Source organism: Salminus brasiliensis, chromosome 2 (assembly GCF_030463535.1).
Source record: "Salminus brasiliensis chromosome 2, fSalBra1.hap2, whole genome shotgun sequence".
NCBI lineage: Eukaryota > Metazoa > Chordata > Actinopteri > Characiformes > Bryconidae > Salminus > Salminus brasiliensis.
The window spans coordinates 22,303,237-22,326,128 of record NC_132879.1 but is presented as its reverse complement, the minus strand read 5'-3'; the positions used below and the strand labels follow the sequence as shown (position 1 = coordinate 22,326,128).

General features: G+C 38.8%; 1 protein-coding gene across 1 annotated transcript; it reads left to right on the top strand.

The window, feature by feature from the left end:
- Positions 1-90: 90 nt before the first annotated feature.
- sema7a (semaphorin 7A (JohnMiltonHagen blood group)) lies at positions 91-22,892 on the top strand. The gene is made up of 14 exons (XM_072670705.1): positions 91-258; positions 376-515; positions 687-728; positions 1,951-2,046; positions 2,362-2,464; positions 3,339-3,449; positions 3,750-3,892; positions 4,389-4,567; positions 5,566-5,674; positions 6,598-6,793; positions 8,769-8,884; positions 9,831-9,976; positions 10,071-10,126; positions 10,241-22,892. Exons 1-14 carry the CDS (start codon positions 150-152, stop codon positions 10,633-10,635), a joined length of 1,941 nt encoding a protein of 646 aa, XP_072526806.1. The 5' UTR covers positions 91-149; the 3' UTR covers positions 10,636-22,892.

The following is a 22,892-nucleotide window of genomic DNA, read 5'->3' as shown; positions in this document are numbered from 1 at the left end:
ACAATAAAACGATTAAAATAAACCATAAATTGCGGCTCTGCACATGCGCACAGCCGCCAAGAAGGCTGCGTCAGCCCGCTTACCCACCCACCCACTTTAGCTTCAGTGGAGAAACGCAGTGTGCGCAGAGACTACCGCATCTAGTCGTGATGACCGCTGAGGACAAAATGAAATTAATCTACCAAGCTCTTCTTTTTGGCTCATGTTTTCTACATGTTTTTTGTTCAAAGGAGATTCCTAGATTAAACCTGCGACAAGGTAAGACTCGCTTCTCGCAACGACGGCTGTCTTTCAAAATCAAGGGTGGTAATAGAGTAATATATATTTATAATAATATATATAGAAATATATATTTCTTGTTTCTTTTTTCCACAGATACTTTAGGACAGCAGCTTACCTACAACAGAAATTTAAGTCACACAGTCTTGTTCCTTCAAAACGGATCAGAAAACCTGTTCATTGGTGGATTAAACTATGTGTTACAAGTAGATGCAAGCAATGGTCATATTTTGGAGGTAATAGATTTGGCTCCTACACCTGAGAAGAGATTTGATGAGCAGAATTCAGAATATTGTTGTGTTAATGACAAAAGGGCTGTACTTACATACATACTTGGTTTCATTTGTGTGTGTGTGTGTGTGTGTGTGTGTGTCTGTGTGTGTGTGTGTGTGTGTGTGTGTGTGTAGAACTTCACCGTCACAGCTAACAGAGACCCAGTTTGTGATAAGGTATCTAATTTTTGAAACATGTTTTTACTCTTGGTCATTTTTTCCATCATTTTTTCTGTAATATACAAATTAACAAATTACCCAAAGAGAGATTTGTCTGTGCAATACATGTGTTTTGATCTGTAAAACAGTAAATAACACTCAAATAAATAAGAAACTACAGTTAATAGTAGGATCATGGAGCCATTTAAAATTATTTAAGCTATATGCTGACATGAATAAACTCACTACTGTTCGTATGAATGTTATTAGTATTTATTATATTAATATGCAGGCTGTCCACAAAGGGGGGCCTTGAGTTGTTCACCTTCCTAAAACTATTGAAGAGGGGCAATGCCAGCCCCAAAACTATAGAGTGGGGAGCAACAGCACCACAAAATTGAGGGTGTTGTTGCTCATAAATCAACATATTTCAAAATATGTTATTTTGAAAACAGGCAACTTGCCTCAGCTGAACCTAAACTAACATGCGTTGATGTAAATGTAAATGAGCTTTTGTTCCAACAGTGAAATAGTGGTCATAAAGAAGGCTGCACAAACACTTACAGTAAATTAACAAGGTATAATAACACAGGAGGTTAACTATCACTAGATACAGTGCTGTCTACTTCACTCACCCCCACATTCCTGAACATAAAGGCGCTTCAGATGGTTGTTTGAGTTCTTTATGGAACCACAAGTTGGTTCTTCTATGGCATCTCTCAGAGAACCATTTGAAGCATCTTTGTTTTTAAAGTATATGTAAGATTTTCCTAATCTACAGCAGACAGCAGAAGGTTTTACACTCTACTCATTTTGTGTTTCATTGTGCTTTAAATAAATTATGTAATTTTGTTATTATGTGCCTAGTTAAGTGGGCAATATTGTCCCTGTATGACCTTTAGTAGACCCAACATATAGCTTAATGCCATAAATAATTAATTATTCATAAACTTAATGCATTCCTACTTGATCCCTGCTCTTGTTTTAACATCCCTCATTTAACTAACCAATCGTCTGTCATTTAATTATTATTAAGTTCAGAAGCCCCAGTAGTTGTGTGTAAAACGTGTTCCCGTCATTCCAAATGCCTATTGATGCCATTATAACTACAAAATTACAAATATTTAGATTTAATATTTAGAGCAGACAATAAAATAAGTAAAACAGAGCTGGAATATTCTGCAGTAAAGAGGAAAACAAGTGTGAAGCACAGACTGAGTGTGATTTCCCCTCGTTTCAGAATTCTTGTGAAAATGCGATCACAGTAATTGAAGAATTCCAGAACTGCCTTTTAGTTTGTGGTACAAATGGAGAAGATCCAAAGTGCTGGAAACTGGTGAGTTGAACATCTTTGTGCATCTTAAAAAATCATACGGTTAATTTCATGCAAAAAAAACTCCAAAATCTCCAAAATACCAATTTCATAGCAAAAGGAAAATACTCATAGCAAAATACTTCCTAACTTTCAATGGAAGTCAATGTAAAAAGATTCATTTTGGAACATCAATATATATATATATATATATATATATATATATATATATATATATATATATATATATATAGCTGTCACTCATCCATATGCTGTTCAAACTGTGTGCTCATTATAGTTTTATTGAATGTCTCTCTGAAACAATTCTTTGCCCCATAGCGTCCCACAGACAGTAATCACTCCAGTGAGGCAGAGGAATATAGTGATGGCGTTGGTATCTCTCCTTACACATGTTTACAGAACTCTGTGTCTCTTGAAGTAGGTATGTGAAATGCTTGGCTACTTGTCAAATGTGTCAACAAGATGCTTAAAGACATCAAAACCCTTCATACTCAATTTGTCTTTCATCTTTCATCCTCACATTTTCACATTGTATTTTATACTCATTTGCAGGATATAGGGGGAACCAATAGCTTTTTTGCAAACACAAACTTTTGAAGAGTCCTGCCAGATAGTACATCTAAAAGCTTTAGCCACAAAATACTAGACTAAGACCAGAGAGAGGAGTAATACAGTACAGTCCAGAATGTTTTTTCATTTTCCTGTAAAATGACTATTTTTAAAAATCTAATCCTGCATTTATGTTGCATTTCTAAACGACTGCACATATTGTTACATTACGTGAGCTCTTATGGCTGTTTTTGTTTCTTTACTGTCTACTGTCTGTCTTTGTTATGAAAATAGTTCTTTATGGAACCAAAAGTGATTCTTCTATCACTTCTACATCTCTCAGTGACCCAGTGTAATAAGATCCATCTCCATCACATGTGTGAGTGTGTGGAATAGTTAAAAATAGATTGTGTTAGTCCAGGTTATTGCTTGCACTGCTTTTTTTTTTTCTTTGGCAAGCTGTGCCTTGACTCAGTGCTGGCTTCTGCAGTCCTTTAATGGCAATTTAGAGAAGTCATTAAGGGGTGATAGGGCAAAAACAAAGAAACTGACAGTCTAGAGACAAACGAATGAAAGCCAAAAACAATAAACCACAGGGGCATCTTTCACAAGTGGCCTGGCTCAAAAATGCAGAACATGACCTTCCAAGAATGTGCTTTGAAGTATTTGAAGTTAAGGCCTACATGGCCTACAGTGGGTAGGTATTATTCCCTAACAGTGCTGTACTGTGTCTGTGTCTTGATCAGATGGGGACATTTATGCTGCAGCTCCCCTTTACAAAGACGGGACTTCACTGCAGTTCCGCAGGAAAGATGGAAAACAGACCAGTGTGTGGATGTATGACCCATGGATTACAGGTATTGCTCTACTTGTGAGGTGTGAACTCTTTTTGAAAATTTATGTTTTTCTTCTTTTTATTAAGCAAATTTGCAAAAACAATCTTAAAAGATTTCCTCATTTGACCATATCTCTGTAGACAGCTGCACAGAAACCCTAACAAAGGCTTTGTAACAGCTGCTTAGTCATGAGTCTGTTTTCGGCCGCAGCTATTCAGTAGGTCACAAGGTCATACGCTTCTGACGTCACGGCTGTATTTTGATGCGTGTAATTGTTTTAATAAAGCCATTATTGACTCTAGCCCTGTTGTCCCCTCCCAGAACCAACCTTCATCTCTGCCTTCTTGGCCAGGAGACCAGAGGAACCAGTGAATGAGAAGATTTATGTTCTTTTTCGAGAGAAAAACTCAGACAGCAGCCCAGAGGCAGACCCTTGGATCTCTAGAGTGGCTAGAGTATGCAAGGTGCAGTATGGAGCACTATTCTGAGATTTGCATCTGCATTTCATGTCTGATTGTTGGTAGTTTAAATAGGTTGTGCTGGCCTGGAATATGGCTGACAGGTGTTTCTGGTCTGATTTAGCAGATCAACTGACATTAAACCCTTAACCTTTTTTTTTGGCCTTCTCCATGACATTACAGTTTTGTTAAATGCACCACAAAAACATTTATGGTTACCCTTTATCATTAAAAAATATATATGTAGTCATTTTACTTGCTTCCGAATAGAATTACTCTAGAATTTCTCTATTTACTCAATTATTTATGCTGTAAGGCACTGTTGGACATGTTAGCAGTCTGGGTGAATTATGCCTTTGCACAAAGCACAAAAAAATAAACACTCCTCGATGGGGATTGGAAGGCATATTGACTGACCTTGGCCTGTAACATTAGAACACTGATATCTGTTTTCACAGATGTAGCAGGACCTTTAGGTCTCATTTGTTGTGTGTCTTTGCAGGCTGATAAAGGAGGATCCAAAAGATTCTTCCAGAATATTTGGACATCCTTCCTAAAAGCACGTCTTGTGTGTGCTATTCCTAGTGAGTCTCTTTACTTCAATCGCCTTCAGGATGTTTTTGTGCTGGACTCTGAGGACTGGAGGGACTCGCGGGTCTACGCCCTCTTCTCAAGCAGCTGGTAAACATTGCCCTGTGTGCATGGACATGGTTTACTAGTTACTGCTAATTAGTGTCACTGCAATAGGCAATCACAGTATTGTTTTTTTTAGGAAGCTACTCCTCCTACAGTTTTTGAGATATCAACACCATTCCAACTCTGTACGTTCATCCTGATCTGTGCTTGTATACAGCAATAAGTGCAATAGTTTTTGGACAGGAAGTGTCCAAAAATATTGTGGCCAAAACACTGTCATAGGAATGCATTGAAATGTGTCCATAAACGTTTAACCCAAAAATTCAAACTCCTCTACAGGTACACGAGTTACCAAAATCTTCCACACACCACACCACACTCACCATAGCGACACCTTAGCAACCACCTTGCAATGGATTAGCAACCAGCAACTGTACCATAGCCACACCCCAGCAACCAACTAGAAACATCTTAGCAACCAACAGTAATACCATCGCAACATCTTAGCAAACACCTAGCAACGTCTTAGCAACCAACAGCTATGCCATAGCAACACTGTAGTGTGTCAGTGTTTTTTACTGCACAGCATGGTTCTATATACTTTGTCTGTTCACTAAAAGTAGTTACAAAATAACTATGGTTACTAATAAAACACCTTCTACTGCACTGGATGAAGAACTTCTGCTCTGTTAAACTGGTGCAAAAATCCATTAACTCTAATGGGCTCCATATCTATGTGACCTTGTTAATAAATAGGAAAAAGTGCTCAAGCTGCTTCCTGTATTAAAGATCTTTCGTTTCAGCAATGCTACAGATGCAATGCTTCCAGTTTAGTCAGAATTCCAAACTTCTGGAAGGACATTATCGAATTTATATTGAGCTTTAATTAATCCATTAATGCTCTAGGCTGGGCTTCCCAAAAGCATCTTAGTGCAATGATTCAAGCATCATACTGAACACTCACCTGATACAGTGGTATTAACACTTGTTAATATGCTTTTGAGAAACTGGTACTTGCATTAATGTTGTATATTGTGCTACAGGAACTCTACTGCAGTTTGCATATATTCATTAGCTGAGCTTGATGGCATTTTCGAGAATTCCAACTTTAAAGGCTACAATGAAGACATTCCCAGCCCAAGGCCAGGAACTGTAAGTATTTCTTTCATTTTTTTGTTGTTGTTTTTTGCTTAATTTGAATGGTTATGTAAGGCCATGGAAACAAAATATATCATATTTTAACTATATCATATTTATGAAACCTTTTCCATGAAAAAGGCATTTTTTATATCAGTCAAATCATTATATTCCAGATCATGCCCTCAACAGTCCGTCCTCTCAATCTTTCCATATCTGTGAAGCATATTATATCTGTCTCAATGCGTATGTCTTATTGTGTCATGTTTTTGCCAGCGGTGAGTTATTCTTTCCACTCTGTGAACAAGTGTTATTAGTGGTGTTATTAGTCCCTATGTTAGTTCCTCATCTGAAACAGATACATAGAGAAACATGCAATAGTTCATCAAGGCTGTTTATTTTTATCTGAACGATGTCCTCAGTCTCATTTGACCTAAAGATGTTCTGTTTTTATAATAAAAAAAAATGCACAGTCCTTTTCAAGTCTTGGCAAACCCATTGAGCTTGACTCACAATGGCGTTTGTGATCTAAGGAAAAGACTCACCCCAAGGGTATTGCGGAATTCAAAATTAAGTAGATGCATTGTTTATCAGGGGTGCCAGGTCTTGTTCCTGGTGAGTTCAGATTACACATTACACCTCTGAAATTAAGATGCCTCTGTAGACAGCCATTACCCGGATCAGACATGTTAGATTAGGGTTGGAGCAAAACTCTGCAGGCTGGTACATCTACTTAGGCCAAGTTCAAAGCCTGCTTTAGCACTAGCACTAGCATGTTTGGTGATTGCAAAAATATTTTAAGAATATAAACTATTTTTTTTTGTTCTCGGTCGCAAACATCTCGCAACACTTAGTTACATTTAACAGTAAAGTACAAGAAATGTACTTTTTAAACTAAACTTTAAAATAATTGTGTGTTTTTTTCTTTTTTTTTTTAGTGTGTGGAGGACAGTAGGTCTCTGCCTACGTCTACCATCAACGTCATAAAACACCATCCGGAGATGATTGATTGGGTCCACCCCATACAGAAACACTCTCCTTTCTACACCAGCAATAACAATTACACCAGAATAGTAGTGGACAGGGTTGAGGCAGCAGATGAACAAATGTACAATGTGTTGCTGCTTGCCACAGGTATGTAGTCCTTTGCTGTCTCGTATGTGATCTGTATAAAACTCCTCATTAGTGAAGCCTGACCTTAAGTCCTAATAAGCTTATGCTCACCTCTGACAGTGCTTGGGACCTGGATATTTAATTCCTTTAAATATCCACGTTCCTAAGTGAACTCTCACCTGGTAACCAGATCATTTGTATAGTATGAATAAGCTAGAATAAATAAAATTAATCAAGCCAATAGTATGTAGGATATAGCCAGAGTGAAAGGTTAATTTGTGGACCTTGGTGTAAAGGGACGTGGACCAGAAGCCACACCCGAGTGACATCACTTATTGTGTAAAAGCAGCACTCCCTGAAACAAGTTACATAATTTGCTATAAAAATGACTTCTGTTGTTTTGGATTTTACTGAAAGTGTCACAGACTTACAAAAATGTATTAGAGAGGACTGATATCTAAAACAATATAAATGATTTGTGAAATCTCTAAATCTTTTTCGTAAGATACTTTTGGGGAGTTATTAACGAATACAAATGTGGAATTGTTTGGCTCAATATGCCACTCACCACTGACTCCTAAGCAGGCTGAAACAGATAAGAAGATGAGCAGTGAATACAATTCTGTTGTAACAGTGTTAGTCACTGTTAATACTATAGAATACCTTTTTGCTCTGTTAGCAGTACATGTAATCTTGTGTCATGGTCAATGGAGAAATCAGGATAGTGAAAATATGCTGGATAACTAATGACTGACGTAGTGATTAAAACGGAGGTCACTGCCAAGAAATGACTCCTTGATTCTTGACATACTTCTGCAGGCAAGGCAGGCTAAATAAAGTAGTTCGTATTTTTTTTGAGCCCATTGTTTCCAACCAGATCTTATTTTTCAATTGCAGGAAAGCATGTTACAGACTCTACTTACTGTGTGTGTGTGTGTGTGTGTGTGTGTGTGTGTGTGTATATATATATATATATATATATATATATATATATATATATGTCTGTGTAATATTTCTACATTTGTGTATATGTTACTTAGTTCTTTCTTACCAGAAAAGGGAAGATAAAGTGTGACACTTGTATGTATAAGTGTAACATAGCAGTAGTTGATCTTAACATTAAGGGCCCTATCTCACACCCTCCGTAAGGCGCGTCACAATGCTCATTGCTATCTTACACCACACCAATCGTCTATTTTCATGCCTTCCACTTGTGTTGTTTAAATAGCAACAGTGCTTGCGAATATATCTACGCCGATGGGCGTGGTGGTCTCGAAATGAGGCGTGTTCAGGTAAATTTCTGTTGTATTGCTATCTTGGCAATGCAAAACCCAGGTACACACACTGACTGAAAACAATCCAGACAGATGTCAACAGTCAATGTTCATTGCTATCTTGGCAGTGAATTGCATGCTCAGTGTTCACCTCCGCGCAGCAGTGCACAAACCCATAGCGCATGCCAGTTCTCCCAGGCTGTGCTCAATTCACCATTGAAATAGCAATCTGCCAAAGTCAGACCACACCTGTCTCTTAAAGGGAATGGCAAGTGACACTGATTGCTTTATTGCATGTTACGGCCAAAACACACCCATGATTAATTAAATGACTTAGTACATGCCTTTTGCGCATTTCCAGCCGTGCAAGGCGTACTTTTACCATCGATACGATAGCAAAGACACTGACAAGCCCTAAATCAAGCTGCACAGTGCACGGTTGATGGATCGCCTAAGATCGCAAAATAGGGGCCTAAAGGTTGAATGATTTAAATAGGGTTTAAATAGGGTTGGTCTGGCCTGTCTGAGCTAGGGATGCTAGGCATATCATTTACATTTAAGAGCACATAACGTCCTGCTCTTAGTATACAATATTGAAGATCTAATAAAAGACAGTTATGCTTTTATGGTGCTACTCAGACCAGTTATGTCTGTTAGCATGATACCTCATTGAAGCCAGCCTCAGCTTTATTTGTCTGTATGTGTGTGTTTTCTCCATGCAGACACTGGTGTGATCCATAAGATTTTGGAGGATGACTCTAAGGCCTTTATCATTTCTGAAACAAGTCTTCTCCAAGGCCCAGCTCCCGTGCAGTCAATGAAATTAAACTCTGAAAAGGTATGGCAAACTTGAAACAGTATGTCCTTGCTTAAAAAAATGTGGGCAAACAACAAGTTCTACACTGTAATACTGTGTCTGTTTTTGTAATGGACACCAACCAGCTGCAATATTAATACCACATACGTAATATTGAGTAGGTCCCCCCTGGGGCCACAACAACGGTTCTGGCCATTTGAGGCATGGACTCCACAAGACCTCTGAAGGTGTCCTGTGGTGTCTTGCACCCAGATGTTAACAGTAGATCCATTAAATCATGTATGTTGTGAGGTGGGTCCTCCATGGATTGCATCAATGAGTCGTGGGTGACCATGACTCTGAACCACTTTTGGTTAAGTACTAGGCATGACAAGACCTGCTGTTCTGGAGATGCTCTGACGTCTGTCATCTAGACATCACAATGTGACCCTTGTCAGAGTTGCTCATTTTTAATGCTTTAACACATCAACTTCAAACACTGACTGTTCTCTTGCTACCCAATGTATCCCCCCCTTGGCAGATGTCACTGTAGATGAAGATAATTAAGGTTTTTTGCTTCACTTGTCACTGGTATTAGGAGGGGGGAAACAAAACTACAGTTACCATACCAATATATGTAAATCCACCACAATTCACACAATACCATGCAAATCCAAACTTAAACAACTCCAGTTTAAGGTTTCCAGGTGAAACTTGCGCTTGTGAAAGTCTTCGTCCAACATGTGAATGCTTTGTCTATAACTTGCCACATGTATTCCTTTATATGACTGCATTCACCTAACCATAAAGTATGCGGTACCATGACAGTTCTGTACAAACACACGTGTCATCACAACTGTAGTAGCTAACCAGGAGTTTAGGTTAAAACTATGTTACTGAAACATTTTCAGTCTAAATGATGTAGTAAGTTATAAGATGATTAGAAGTGGAGCTGTGTATTAACTGTTCCCATGCATAACCTCCACAGAGAAAGCTGTTTGTTGGATACCCTGGGCAGATGTCTGTCGTAGACCTACAGAAGTGCCAGGACTACAATACTTCATGTCAGGACTGTGTTCTTGCCCGTGACCCGTACTGTGCATGGACTGAAAATGGCTGCACCTCACAAGTCAAGTAGGTTTTTGGAGCTATCTACTCTCATTTTTAAAGATAAGAAAAATAAGATTTTAAATGTATTTGAATTGTACTGTATAATTTCTAACTCTAGAGGTGGGATTCAAAACCTTGCCACTGGGGAGACACATGTATGTCTTAAAAATTCAGGTATGCTTTTGCACTTTTGCTTTTCTGTTTGATACACATTCCTTATACAGAAGGCCGTACCGTCATTTTGTTTGTTCTTTTTTCTTTAAATTACTTAACGATTTGCCTTCCCAGCTCTGAGAACAGTTGTGAGAACCAAGCGAGATACATCGTCCTCATCAGCAGCGCCCCAACCAATAGAACACACTGTTCCCGAGGGCTTCCCATACTACCTCTCCTGCCCCATCGAGTCCCATCATGCCACCTACAGCTGGGTGCATGGGAATTTTCACAGTCCTTGCCAGCAGATGCAGTCCAACTGCCTCCATCTTATACCAGCTGTCAGTGCAGACGACTATGGAGAATACACATGTGAGTCCAGAGAGCGGGACTACACCAAAGAGGTCAAAAAATACAATTTGCGTGGTCGCCCTGAGCCGAGAGCCTTAAGCAGTGCCTTCAAAAAGACAGCACAAAAGGAGTGGCTAGTGGTTTTTGCTGCTGCAGTTCTTCTCTGCTTTCATCAGTGAGCCTAGAGAGCAATATGTATGCCTCGCTTTAGTTAAGCTTTTTGGATTCTCAAGACTGTCCAGTAAAACAATGCCGGTGGAACATGGGTCTGTATGAATTTCCATTCAGTTCATTAAACTACACTCCTTTGAATAAGTTATATAATTTGAGGTAAAAGTGACTATCCATCTATTATTTCTTGACTCATATACTTGATTTAGAGTGCTAAATGGGGGGCAGCATGGTGGCAATGCAGGTGGCACATGTGTCGCAGAGCTCTGGGAGCCTGGGGTTATGGGAGTTTAATCCCTGCTCTGGTTACTGTCTGTGAGGCATTGTGTTCTCCCTGTGTTTGCTCGGGTTTCCTCCAGACACTCCTGCTTTTTTACCAGAAAAATACAGGGTATTTTGCCCTTAGATGTGAGTGTGGGGGTAAATGGTTTTGTGTGGACTCTGACTAGGACAAAACAGATTAGTGGATGGATGGATGGGTGGACAATTAATGGGAGAGTGCAATTAATATTTAAACATGTTCTATTACGTGATGGACATACACCTTGTGATGCCATCAATTATTGAAAGAGGATTACAAAGGTGGTTGACTATCAGCTAAAGCAGAGTAGTTTATAACAGTAACAAGTATTTTTACCAAGTTAAATGTTATAGGTAGGTTAATCACCCTGTGTTTGAAGGGATGTGGGAATGGTTCCGTTAACACACAGAGGAAGGCCTAACAATGGAGTTTTTGAAACCAGTGTGAATTCTACACATGTGCACACATGCCCCACCCCACTATTGCAGAAATGCAAGACCCAGTCCACAAAGGGAAACATGGCAACAGTTCACAACTTGCATAATAGCTTGTATTCTGACAGTGCAGTCTCCCTACTGCAGCATGTTGGTACATAGAATGCACTAGTTTTAGTTTGCTTTAGGAGCAAAAAGCACTTCAGTCTGAATTAGCAATGTCTAAGGCTGTGTCGGGATGCCCTGAGTAATCTCTCTTAAGTCTTAAACAGATAAGAATAGAGAGCCAGATTAGAACTTTACAAAAGCTGTGACTAATTCGATTTTACTGTGACCTTGATTCAGTCATTGATGACTGGCAACTGCTCATATCTTCATTGTATTAGCTGTACAATTAGTACCTGAAAACAATCACCTTAGAAGAATAGCTTGGAGGAAATGCAAAATGATTCATTCAGTTGAATGTCCCTGAAGACAAGGAACAACTTCCTAGATATCTGAACGTTTCCTTTGTTCCCACACCCTGGGAACACTTAAAATAGTACATATGGGGACAACACAGACAGACAGTTGTTCAGGACTGTCTGTTTAGTGACAGATGTCAGCATGTTGTTAAATTATGATGTTATTTGGTCTGGGGTCTGTTGTATGTTTTCTATTACAATTATTTACCCCCTCCTCCTCCATATGCCAGAGGATGAGACCACATTTTTGTTTTCATGACAGCAACAGCGACGGAGTCAGTGTTGGGTACTAAAGAATTAGGTTACTAACAAAGAGCAAAATTTAAGCAATTTAAAGTAAACTCATGCCCTGAAGTACTAAAGAAGAGTTTTCTTTTATGTTTAATATATTTTTAACTTATGTTTAATATTGTATATATTTTGTTATGTTTAACATATTTAACATATTTATTGTGTTTAATATTAATTTTTTTCTCTTATGTTAAATGTTATGTTTTTTCTTTGTCCTATTATATCTTTTCCTTATGTTTAATTACATTTTCTTCTTTAATACTATGTTTTTCTTTGTTTCATATTATATTATTTATATTAAATCATCTTACATTAAGTCAATATACAATATGTAATATTCCTTATTTTTATTTTTGTTACATTATGAAATTGCTTAAAACAATTACATTAATAGTTTAATATTTGACACTGTCTATTTAAACTTACCACAGGCTAAAAATGGTGAACACTTATCAACTAGATATGGTAGATATATGTTTGTAGTAAATAAACTGTATAATACTGTATGCCAAGCAGCAGAAATCAGCTTAATGATAAATTTGGAAGTCTTAAGCCACTCAAGAGTTCACTCCTAGTTCACCCTATGGCCAGCAAGTCTTTTAAATGATTAGTTTGTGTATCAGATCCTTTTTGTACTGTGTAACTTTCTCTCATGAGTGCTCCTGGATCTTGAATTACAAGGTTGTTAATGAGTAAAAATATAAATATTGATACATCTATATCCTGCAGACAGGCCTGTGTGTTGAAATAGCATCCCAGCAGTAAATCAACAACAGCTATTTAAACTGTAGCTACTAATACAGTTTAACTAAAGTTACATAACTTGCCTCTTTTGACCAATGAGCTTGTTATTTTGTTGTTTTGTTTAGGTTGCCAGTCTAAATAACTAAAATCAGTTCAGTCACAGCAGCCATTTAGCTCAAATGTAGCAAAATTCATATTTTCACCTTGCAAAAAACTCTGCAAAAAAGATTGAGAGACATTTATCAGTGTAGGAATTGTATGTAGAAGAAACACATCTGGTCTTAAATGCCTAGTTTACTACTGGCTGTAGCTTAGACCTGAGCTGTGTCCAGAACTGTACATCATTCACTATATAGTGCACTACTTTGGGGATCCATCATTTTGTAGAGCAGTATAAAGTTTTGTTTCAGTATATATTTCAGTATAAAATATTTGTAGAGCACTATAAAAATCCTACACTACTCTGTAATATTTTAGCAAGGTAGGGCGGGTCCTCATTGGGACTGTCCTATAAAAAAACTCCATAATATGCTGCGTTCAAGTGGTGTCTGAAACTGGAAAATATATTTTGTACCACTTGTAAATTACTCTCAAACAGCCATATATTTCAGTGTTGGTGGAGACTCAGTGTCCATGTTTTGTGATATCCTACAGATCTCCATGCTTAGTGGGTGGATTGTCACTAAACATGAATGGAACAAAATATATTGTTGGGTAAATTAACACAACATAACTTAACATAAACTATGTGAAATAAAAACAATTATTTAACCCTTTGTTTTAGTGTTACAGAGTTTTACAAGGAAACATAAATAAAAACAACAACAATAATAATAATTGTTACAAGTATTGATATGGTAGACGATTTGTGTATTCATTGACAAAAAGTACCTGGTAAAAAAGAGACCATGCACCAGACACTGCAGGCAGGTGGACTAATGTGTTCATTTTACACTCATAAAAAAGGGAAATAACATACAATAAACACACATATGAGTAAAAAATACCATACAGCCCTGCTTTATACAAAGCTTGCTTAATCCTGTTATTTTTATCCTGATGTCTGGACGTGACACATTGGCACTAATGTGATTTCTGCTTGGCCTTGGCTATTTAAAGGTCCTTTTTTTAGGAAGTGAGAATTTTTGGCATCAAACTAGTATTGAATTACAATGTCTGTTCTCTATCTCCACTTATAAATGTAGAGTGCACTTTATGCTTCAAAATACTCCCAGCCAAATCTACATACACCCAAATGCAAAACAGAACATTTGTTGTTACTCCCCATAAGAAAGGGCTACCTAACACTGACACTGCAAAGCCTCATGTGAGCCACATTTTAAAAATACTCAAATAGGCCATGTCTCACAATATAAATACAACATGGCAGTATGTTGGCTTCAAGAAATTATTCTTTGTCTATACTGACCCATAATGCCTATATGGTATAATATCAACACTCTGGACATAGACTGTGAGCAAAGCCAAGCTCTGTTTGTCCATGTGGATTTTTTACTGTTTAAGCAAAAAGTTGTATGAATTATATCAGAATAAAATATTTGTCTGATGGATCTGAGAGCACTGCCTAACACCAGATGGCTGGTGGCCTATAAGCCAAAAGTGAGCCACAGATTAAAAATATGGCAGTATGTTGTCCTATAAAACATTTTGTTTTTAACATAAAAAATAAAGATTATCCAACACGATTTGCCTCATTACCAGAAACATCTGTTTGCCCCTAAACAGGCTATTTTTGTTAATGTGCTATTAAGACAAAACAGATAAATAAGCTCTGTGTGTTTTTCCTGTATTGTGCCCTCAGAACTGACACACCTGAGTGCGTTACAGTGTGGATGGGCGGGGCTGAACTGTTGCTGACTGAATAGGCGAATATATGTAAATAAGTATTGGGAAACCCGCTCATTTATTGTTTCTTCTAAAAATCAAGGGTATTGAAAAGAGTGTTTTGTTGGAGTAACTGTCTCTACAGTCTATGGAAAGATTTCTACTAGATTTTGAAGCATAGCTACAAGTATTTGATTGCACCACTCTGAGCATGTATGCTCACTGTGTGTGTTTCACTAGTGTGTATGTGTGTGTGTTCACTGCATGGATGGGTTAAAGGCGGAAGCCAAATTCCATCCGTCTGACACAAATGATGAATATGGTTGTTTTGTCTTGTCCTGTCTTGCATTCAGACAAGAGCGTTAGTGAGGTCAGGATGTTGGCTGATCACCATCCCAACTCCCCAGCTTTCCCCAAAAGTATTGGATGAAACAGCATCATTCTAGAGAACACAGTTCCACTGCTCCACAGCTTAGTGCTGGGGGGCTTTATACCCCTCTAGCTCACACCTGGCATTAGGCACGATGGCAATATATTCAAGCCATCTGGAACAAATCTGCTAATCCAGATTGTTCGATTCTATTGGAAGTATGTCTTAGCAGGGACTAGACAAGCTGTGTGTGCATTTGCACATGAGTGTGGTTGAAAGCATTCATTAGAAGGGGTGTCCACAAACATTCGGACATGTACTGTGTGTCTGGCCTGCCATTGCACTTGTCACATAGGGCGCCCTCTGCAGGTCTGATTAGAATTTTGCAGTAAAAAAGATGCTTAAAAAGCACAGATTGTTTGACTAACAAGAATATCGTTTTATCGATATCGTATCGACGCTTTAGAGTGTCCTAGGAAGGCGAGACATAGCGGTGAACATAATTTCACCAGACACTAAAGAAGCTGAATTAAATGCACCCCTTGACTCAGGACTCAGATTCAGGTCTTCAGGCCTTCTTTGTCTCTCTATTAGTGTGTCCCAATTCAGAGGCTACATCCTATGGAGGCTGTATTTAAAGACCGAATGCATCACAAGTGCACGACTAGGCTGTCCCATTTCGTATGCGTACGAGAAACCCCGTCCTTGTTTACCATGGCAACGAAGGATCCGACAGATGGATCCCTAGCCAGGCATCATATCCCGAGATCCATTGCATCACGGCGAGCATGTCAATAAAAACTTGTTGTTATTGTGGTTGTTTTTTAATGATGATTTCATGAATATCTATCTATCTGTTTATCTATCTATTTATATCTATCTATCTATCTATCTATCTCTATATATATATATATATAAACTACAAAATTCGCAGCTTCATCTCGTCTCATGAGGCAACAGTAGGGGCAAGAACAGCAGTGCTGTGACGCTAACAGGAAATCTGCTGTAGACCGTCTCATTTTGGTTCGGCCTACACCGTCTACGTAGCATATGCTGCCCTTGATGGCCACACCCATTGTTACAGCACTTAGTGTGCTGCTTGATACTTTTGCCCTTAAGGTTGCTGATGAGCTCTCAAAGCAGCAGGATCTGTTGTCATCTGTTGCCTGTGAACATTGGTGAACTGACTGATATACTAAAGATTCAGTACATTGGTTTTGAACTTGCTGCACTTCAAGCTCTGGTTTGCCCCTTTTCTACTCCTACAGACGAAATCTAACATGATCAGTAAATTTTCAGGTAACCAAGCCCTTCATGAGTTGCATCAGACAGGAACATGAACAACAGATTGTGCAGGGCAGTGCTTGTTTCCAGAACCACAGTGCTGTATCATCATCTGCTCTCCTTCATGCTGTGCATAGCTTTTGTTCTTTTTTTTCTGCTTTGTTCGTGTCAAAGGCTTGAGGGTCAGTTGTGCCAAACCAAGAAAAAGCACAACTCTGCAGAGTAGGTGGTGGGAGTGGGATACAGTGAGTGTAAAACAGCTGAATTTATACTTGACTGTGGTTTAGTCACTATGAACAGTTTTCTGGGGTATTTGGGAGTGTCCATGTCTGCACATATTTAGTGTTTTTACTTTAGTGTTTTAATCATTTCTTTTAGCTTCAAGAGTACTTGGAAGTGTGTGTTACTATCAGCAATTTGATTTGCAATCAAGACAACTTATTCCTTTCTTGTGTATGTGTATTTTAGTGTGGTTGTTGGGGCGCCTCCATAATGCTTCTGAGAGGAAAACACACAGACCATACCTCCTACACAAGGCAACTGGAAAGGAATCAAAGCTTTTGGTTTTGAGATGTGAGCTGTGTAAAAACTAAACTCTTTCTTTGTGTAGTTATGTTGTGCAGTTTGTTAACCTGCAGTTTTTTTGTATATTTATTTTTGGTTATACTTGGTTTTACTTATGCATATATAAAAAAGGGCAGGGCAGACATATGCACTGTGTGCATCTAGGGAGGTTAGGAAAACTTGCTCTGCTTTCCAATTGCCTTAAAATCTTAATGTAACAGCTCATGTTTTATGTGCACGTTTAAATGGTGGGTTATTTTAAAAGCTGGCAGAGCTGGATCTGAAGGTGGCTGGGTGGCCCTCATCTGGCAACCAGAAGAAGACGGCCTAAGTGCAACCAATCCATGTGGTAGGTGGGCTGGAAGTGTCAGACTTAATTTTGCCTTTGCTGGATGGCTTCAGACCTGTGGTTGCTACTCGTAAGTAAATGCAGGTTGAGATTTTATAGCAGCAGTCATGCAGTATCATGACCGGACGTAATGCAAGCACACTACTTGAATGGGGGAATCATGTAATCAGACTGCAGGTGGGGGTGTAGGTGTACTGCTTTCTGTTGATCTTTTGTTGCTTTCATGTTGTACACAGGCAAAACAGAGATCACTCACTGTGACAAACAGACCATAGCACCAAAGCACCTGTTGACTTTTCAGAACACAACCCACCTCTGCTTTGTCTCCCTCTCTGACTGCCTTTGTGGCTGTGGGAGGGACTGTTAAAGTAAATAAGTCATCTATATTTATATAGCATGTTTTAAGAGCATCTTACAAAGTGCTTTACAGGCAAAATAAAAATAAATAAATAAATATAAAAGTAAAAAAAAGTAAACAAATTCAAGGTATCAAAATGTCAACATCATCATCAAAGTTCAGACATTCAGACTCTGAAAGGAAAAGTTGGTCAATGTTTTGATGCCAAGAGTCTGATGTCAGTAGGTAGATCATTCCACAGTCTGGGAGCATAAAACTGCAAAAGCCCGGCAACCTTTTAACCTTGGTTTAGTTTGTGGAACAATCAATAACCCTTAATTGGAGGACCTCAGACATCTTACATTATTAAGTGGACATAAAAGCTCGGTAATGTAAGCTGGGGCATCATTTTCTGTATCTTACTGGCAACTAGTGAAGGGAAACTAGCACTGGGGCAATATGGTCCCAAGTTAACAGATGAGCAGCTGCATTTGGAACATGCTGCAGTCGAGACACATCTTTCTGACATAGACAGGTAAAGAGGACATTACAATAGTCCAACCGGGAGGAGACAAAGGCATGGATGAGTATCTCGGCGTCCAAAAAAGTCAGGAAGTGTCTGGTCTTACTGCTGTTTCTAAGCTTAAGGAAGCAAAATTGAAGAAGCTTTTTGAAATGACCAACAACATTTAGATGGGGATCGAAGGTCACATCGAGATTTCAAACAAACAGCCTTGCCTTTAACCCAGCATGATCAAGGTCTGACTGCACTCTTTTGAAGACATCCTCCGGACCCACAATAAGCACTTCTGTCTAGTCCCCGTTCAACCTGAGAAAGTTTTGAGACCTCTTTAATAGCTGGGACACAGTTGGTAAGATTGACCAATCTCCCAATGTCGTTTTGGTTTAAAGTTAATACAGTTAATAAATCTGAGTATCATCAGCATAAAAATGAAAAGAGACCTTAAAACTGTGAATTAGGTAAGGGAGCATGTACAGTGAAAATAATAAAGGACCCAAAGTTGAACCCCGTAGTACCCCAATGGTAAAAGACGCTAATGCAGACATCTTACCCCCAGCAGAGATCAATAGGAACAAAACCACTTTAGTGCCATCCCAGAAATTCCAACCCCTTGATGCAATCTTTCTAATAAAATACCAAGACCAATGGTATCAAATGCTGCACTAACACAGCTTCTAACACAAAAGCTTCACCCTTTTCACCAAATATTAAAAGATTGTTTACAACTCTGAGCAGAGCTGTCTCTGTGCTATGCTTAGTGAGAAATCCAGATAAAAGTATTTGGTGCATTGTCATTTTTTTAACACTGTCCCTCCATTTTCACAGGCTGTGTGAAACATGGCCATCTGTAAACTGTTCCTGCCCTATATCATGACAAATTAAGAACATAAAAACTGGAGTGATTCCAAGTGTTGATTTGGAATTGGGTAGCTGTCTATGGGAACTCTCATTGTTGATGAAGTAAAGGAGGCAATCATTAGGCTGAAAAATCAGAGGGAAAGTGAAACCTTGGTACGTTCTCAAAATGAAGGAATGCACTGGTGAGCTCAGTAACACTTTTACATAATCCTTCTATTTTCACAGGCTCTGTGAAATGTGACAATAAACTGATAAGCAGTTTAATGGCCAGGCGGGGCTTGTACTCCGGAAGCCCAGCCCAATGACGGTTAGTGTGAATAGCACAGATTAAATGAGGGAAGATAATTATTGATTTAATCTCCACAAAGAAGACCTGGTGGATAGAGAAGAGAGGAGCCAAGGAGCCCCTTGCGTTCTCTCCCACCTGGGATTCTTTCTCTGAGTTCAACTCTGAGACTCTGTCCTCTTATCTTGACCAAACTGTCTTTTAAACAAGAGTCTACCCAGCTGAGGTGTCCATGTATTAACATCCCTCGAATGAGCCCTCATCCCCTCTTGGGCCATGCTGTAAAACCAATTAAGATAAGGGTCATACAGGAAAGATAGCAGAATGAAAGCTTTAAAAGTGTTCATTTTATATTTGGTAGCCGTCCATGGGGAGTCTCAAAATGCTGTCCAGAGAGATGTTGGTGCAAGTAAAGGTGGCCGTCATAAAGCTAAAAAATAGCAGAAACATTAGGAGTAGCCAAATAAAAAAATTGGTGTATTCTTAAAAAGAAGGAATGCACTGGCAACCTCAGTACCACCAAATACCCTTCACAACATCTAATAATGTCGAGAACATTCTCAAGGAAATGTGTGTCATTGTCACAGTCAACAATCAAGAGACATCTTGAATTTAAATACACAGGGTTTACTGCAAGATGTCACCACTGGTAACACTCAAAAACAGAAAGGCCACATTAGACTTCTAGAGACAAAAAAAAACTGGAATTAAATTGAGTATGGAGAAGAAAAGGAAGGGTTCATGATCCATTGCAATACCTCATCATCTGTCAAACATGATGGAGGCATTGTTATTGTATGGGCATGTAAGGGATTCTGCTGTTTATTGATAATATGACTGCTAATAGAAGTAGCACAATTATTTCTGAATTATATAGAGTGCTATGTTTTAGAGATAATAGGATGGCACTTAAGAGTACAGATGGAAAATGACCCAAAACATGTAGTGAAAGAAACCCAAGAACGTCTTAAGGTAAAGTAAGGCACTGCCCCTGTGATCAGATGATCACTGGTTTGATACACAGTATAGTGGCTATGCCTATGCCAACACTGAAACTATTGGGGCAGTGGCTCAGCGGTTAGAGCGCCGGGATATCAATAACAGGGTTGTGGGTTTGATTCCCGGGCTCAGCAAGCTGCCACTGTTGGACCCTCTCTGCTCCCTGGGTGCTGGAGTTGGCTGCCCACCGCTCTGGGTGTGTGTGTACTCACTGCCCCTAGTTCACAAGTGTGTGTGTGTGTTCACTACCACAGATGGGTTAAATGCGAAGGATACATTTCGCAGTGCAGTGTACAATGACAAATATATGCACCTTTACCTTTTAATATTCTTAACTGTCAGTCATCTGACCTCTTTTGAGCCCAGTTGAGCAGCATTTCACTTACTGCAGACAAAACCGAGGACAAAAGCCCCTTAAACAAGCAGCAAGGCCTCCTCATAATTATAATGATATTTTGTCCAATTACTTGCGTGCTTGTGAAAATTAAGAAAATAGAGGGACCACGTCGATAACTGTTACTCCTTGTCCGGCTCTGTTCTGTTTTCACCATGTCCTCTCTGTCCTTTTGTTTGTGTCTGCCATGCTTCCTGGTCTATGTGTATATTCTTGTTTGCCGCCCGTCCTGCCTGCTCCTCTCTGTGTCCAGATGTTCTCAATCTCTAGCCCTGGCACTCTGTAATCCTTGTAAGGGATGTTCCTTGTATATAAGCAGACTCTATCCAATGCAAGAATTGTGGCATAATGTCAAAGCTGCAGAGTCCCACTGGGGTGAGCCGAACCTCTTAATGTGACACCCTGCTACATACAGTGGATCATTTATTACAAGTATGGACCACATCAAAAAGACCTCTTGGTCACTGGTTTTCCCCTTAGCTCCTGCACTCAGGAAAGCAAAATCAAAGCTAATTGTAACCACTAATCCTTAGCTGTGTCTGTAATTATGGTGTCTGACTGTAATAAGTGACGTTATGACTGGGTTTCTACAGTACCTCCCCCATTCCACTTTGTTATGTCAGAGCTTGAAGTGCACTTTGTTACGTTTTATGTTTTTTTTTTTTACTTAGCCCCTTTGCCTTAGCTAATCATTTTGTCTCCTAATGTATTACAGAGCTACAATTTTACCACAGTGCCTTTCTGCAGTAGATTGACACACTTAAGTAAAGAGGCTAATTAGTACATGTTTTTTTTTTTGTCAGACTGTTTTCCTGCCAAACTGCCTACACTGGCTACATTAATGTGCTGTGTTTAATTAAACTAAATGCACTTCCGTTTCGGAAGGGCCAGCTCACCATGTAATTGAGTAACTTTAGACCTTTGCAGACTCAGGTCCTTCTTAAAACAGGAACGACCTTTGTTCAGGATTTTGGATCTTAGTCACAAAATGGGTAAACTAGTTAAGTGTAAAACAAATTGCGCAAGAAGATCCACCTAACAGGATGTATACACACACACACACACACACACACACACAGCACCAAACAAAAGTGCAAAATTGTAGAAAATACCTAGAACCCTTACTATATCATTTTCAGAAATTTCAGTATGTAACTTTTATTCAATATTGTGCATATTGTGATATAGGCCTACTTTGTGCATGCAGTAATTTATTCTGAAAGACTTATTTTATGTTCTTGTTTTGTTGTTTCTGTTTTTTGCCTTCAATGAAAAATGTTTAGGTGAGAAAGATCTTTGACCATTAGGGACCGTTAGGGAGGAGCATTAGTGTTTTAAATCTAATGTCGGCAGCCACAGAAACCCAGTGAAGGGAACACAGTACTAGAGTGCAGTAGCCAAGCCTCCATATAGCAAGTACCTGAAGTTAATTATGTTCTGGCCCTGGATGATGGATCTTTCTCAGTATAGCAGGGACACTGTTGAATCGTCTGTTAGTTATCAGACTTTGCAGGTGTGTTTGTCCAGGGAAATCACCAAACTGTTGAAGCCTTTCCAGGGCAGGGAATTAGTATCCATGTCAGCTGGAGTCTCATGCGTCACTGCGGTGCTGAAAGCAGTCCAAGAATAACCCACTATTCAGGATAAGAGTGGGACTCATTTTCAGATGTGTTTTATTAAAAATAAAATTAATAATAACAATAATAATCATAAATGTTCTAATTCAAATACTAAAAGGACATTAAAACTCCTACTGATTACTATCACCCTCTGCATAACTAATGTACATACACACAAAACACAGGTAACAACTCACCTCCTACATGCACTCAAAATACAAAGACTTACATACCCTTCACAGTAGTTGAAAATTCATAATACAAGTAAATATTATTATCATGTAATTTGAAAAGAAGACATGTAAAAAAAAACAACAAAAAAAAAACAGATGTAGTCTAAGCTTGGACATAAACTAACCTGGGCTTATACAGAAGTAAACAGCACTGGCAACAGCTCTACATCTCAAAATGATAGAGCTCATACATCTCTTAGATTGCTCAGATCACTATGATATTACACTAGCAAGCTAGAAATGCATTTCTTGAAAGACAGGCAGTGCTTCCAGGACAAGAAATTCATCTTAAAAGGTTTAAAAGGCAACATATTTGCTGGTGAATAGCTTACAGTATGAAATACTGTATATATATATATATATATATATA

Coding starts and splice junctions, on each gene's coding strand:
- sema7a (XM_072670705.1), top strand. CDS start 150: ATGACCGCTGAGGACAAAATGAAATTAATCTACCAAGCTCTTCTTTTT. Junction 259..375: donor TAGATTAAACCTGCGACAAG/GTAAGACTCGCT, acceptor TTTTTTCCACAG/ATACTTTAGGACAGCAGCTT. Junction 8,885..9,830: donor TGAAATTAAACTCTGAAAAG/GTATGGCAAACT, acceptor TAACCTCCACAG/AGAAAGCTGTTTGTTGGATA.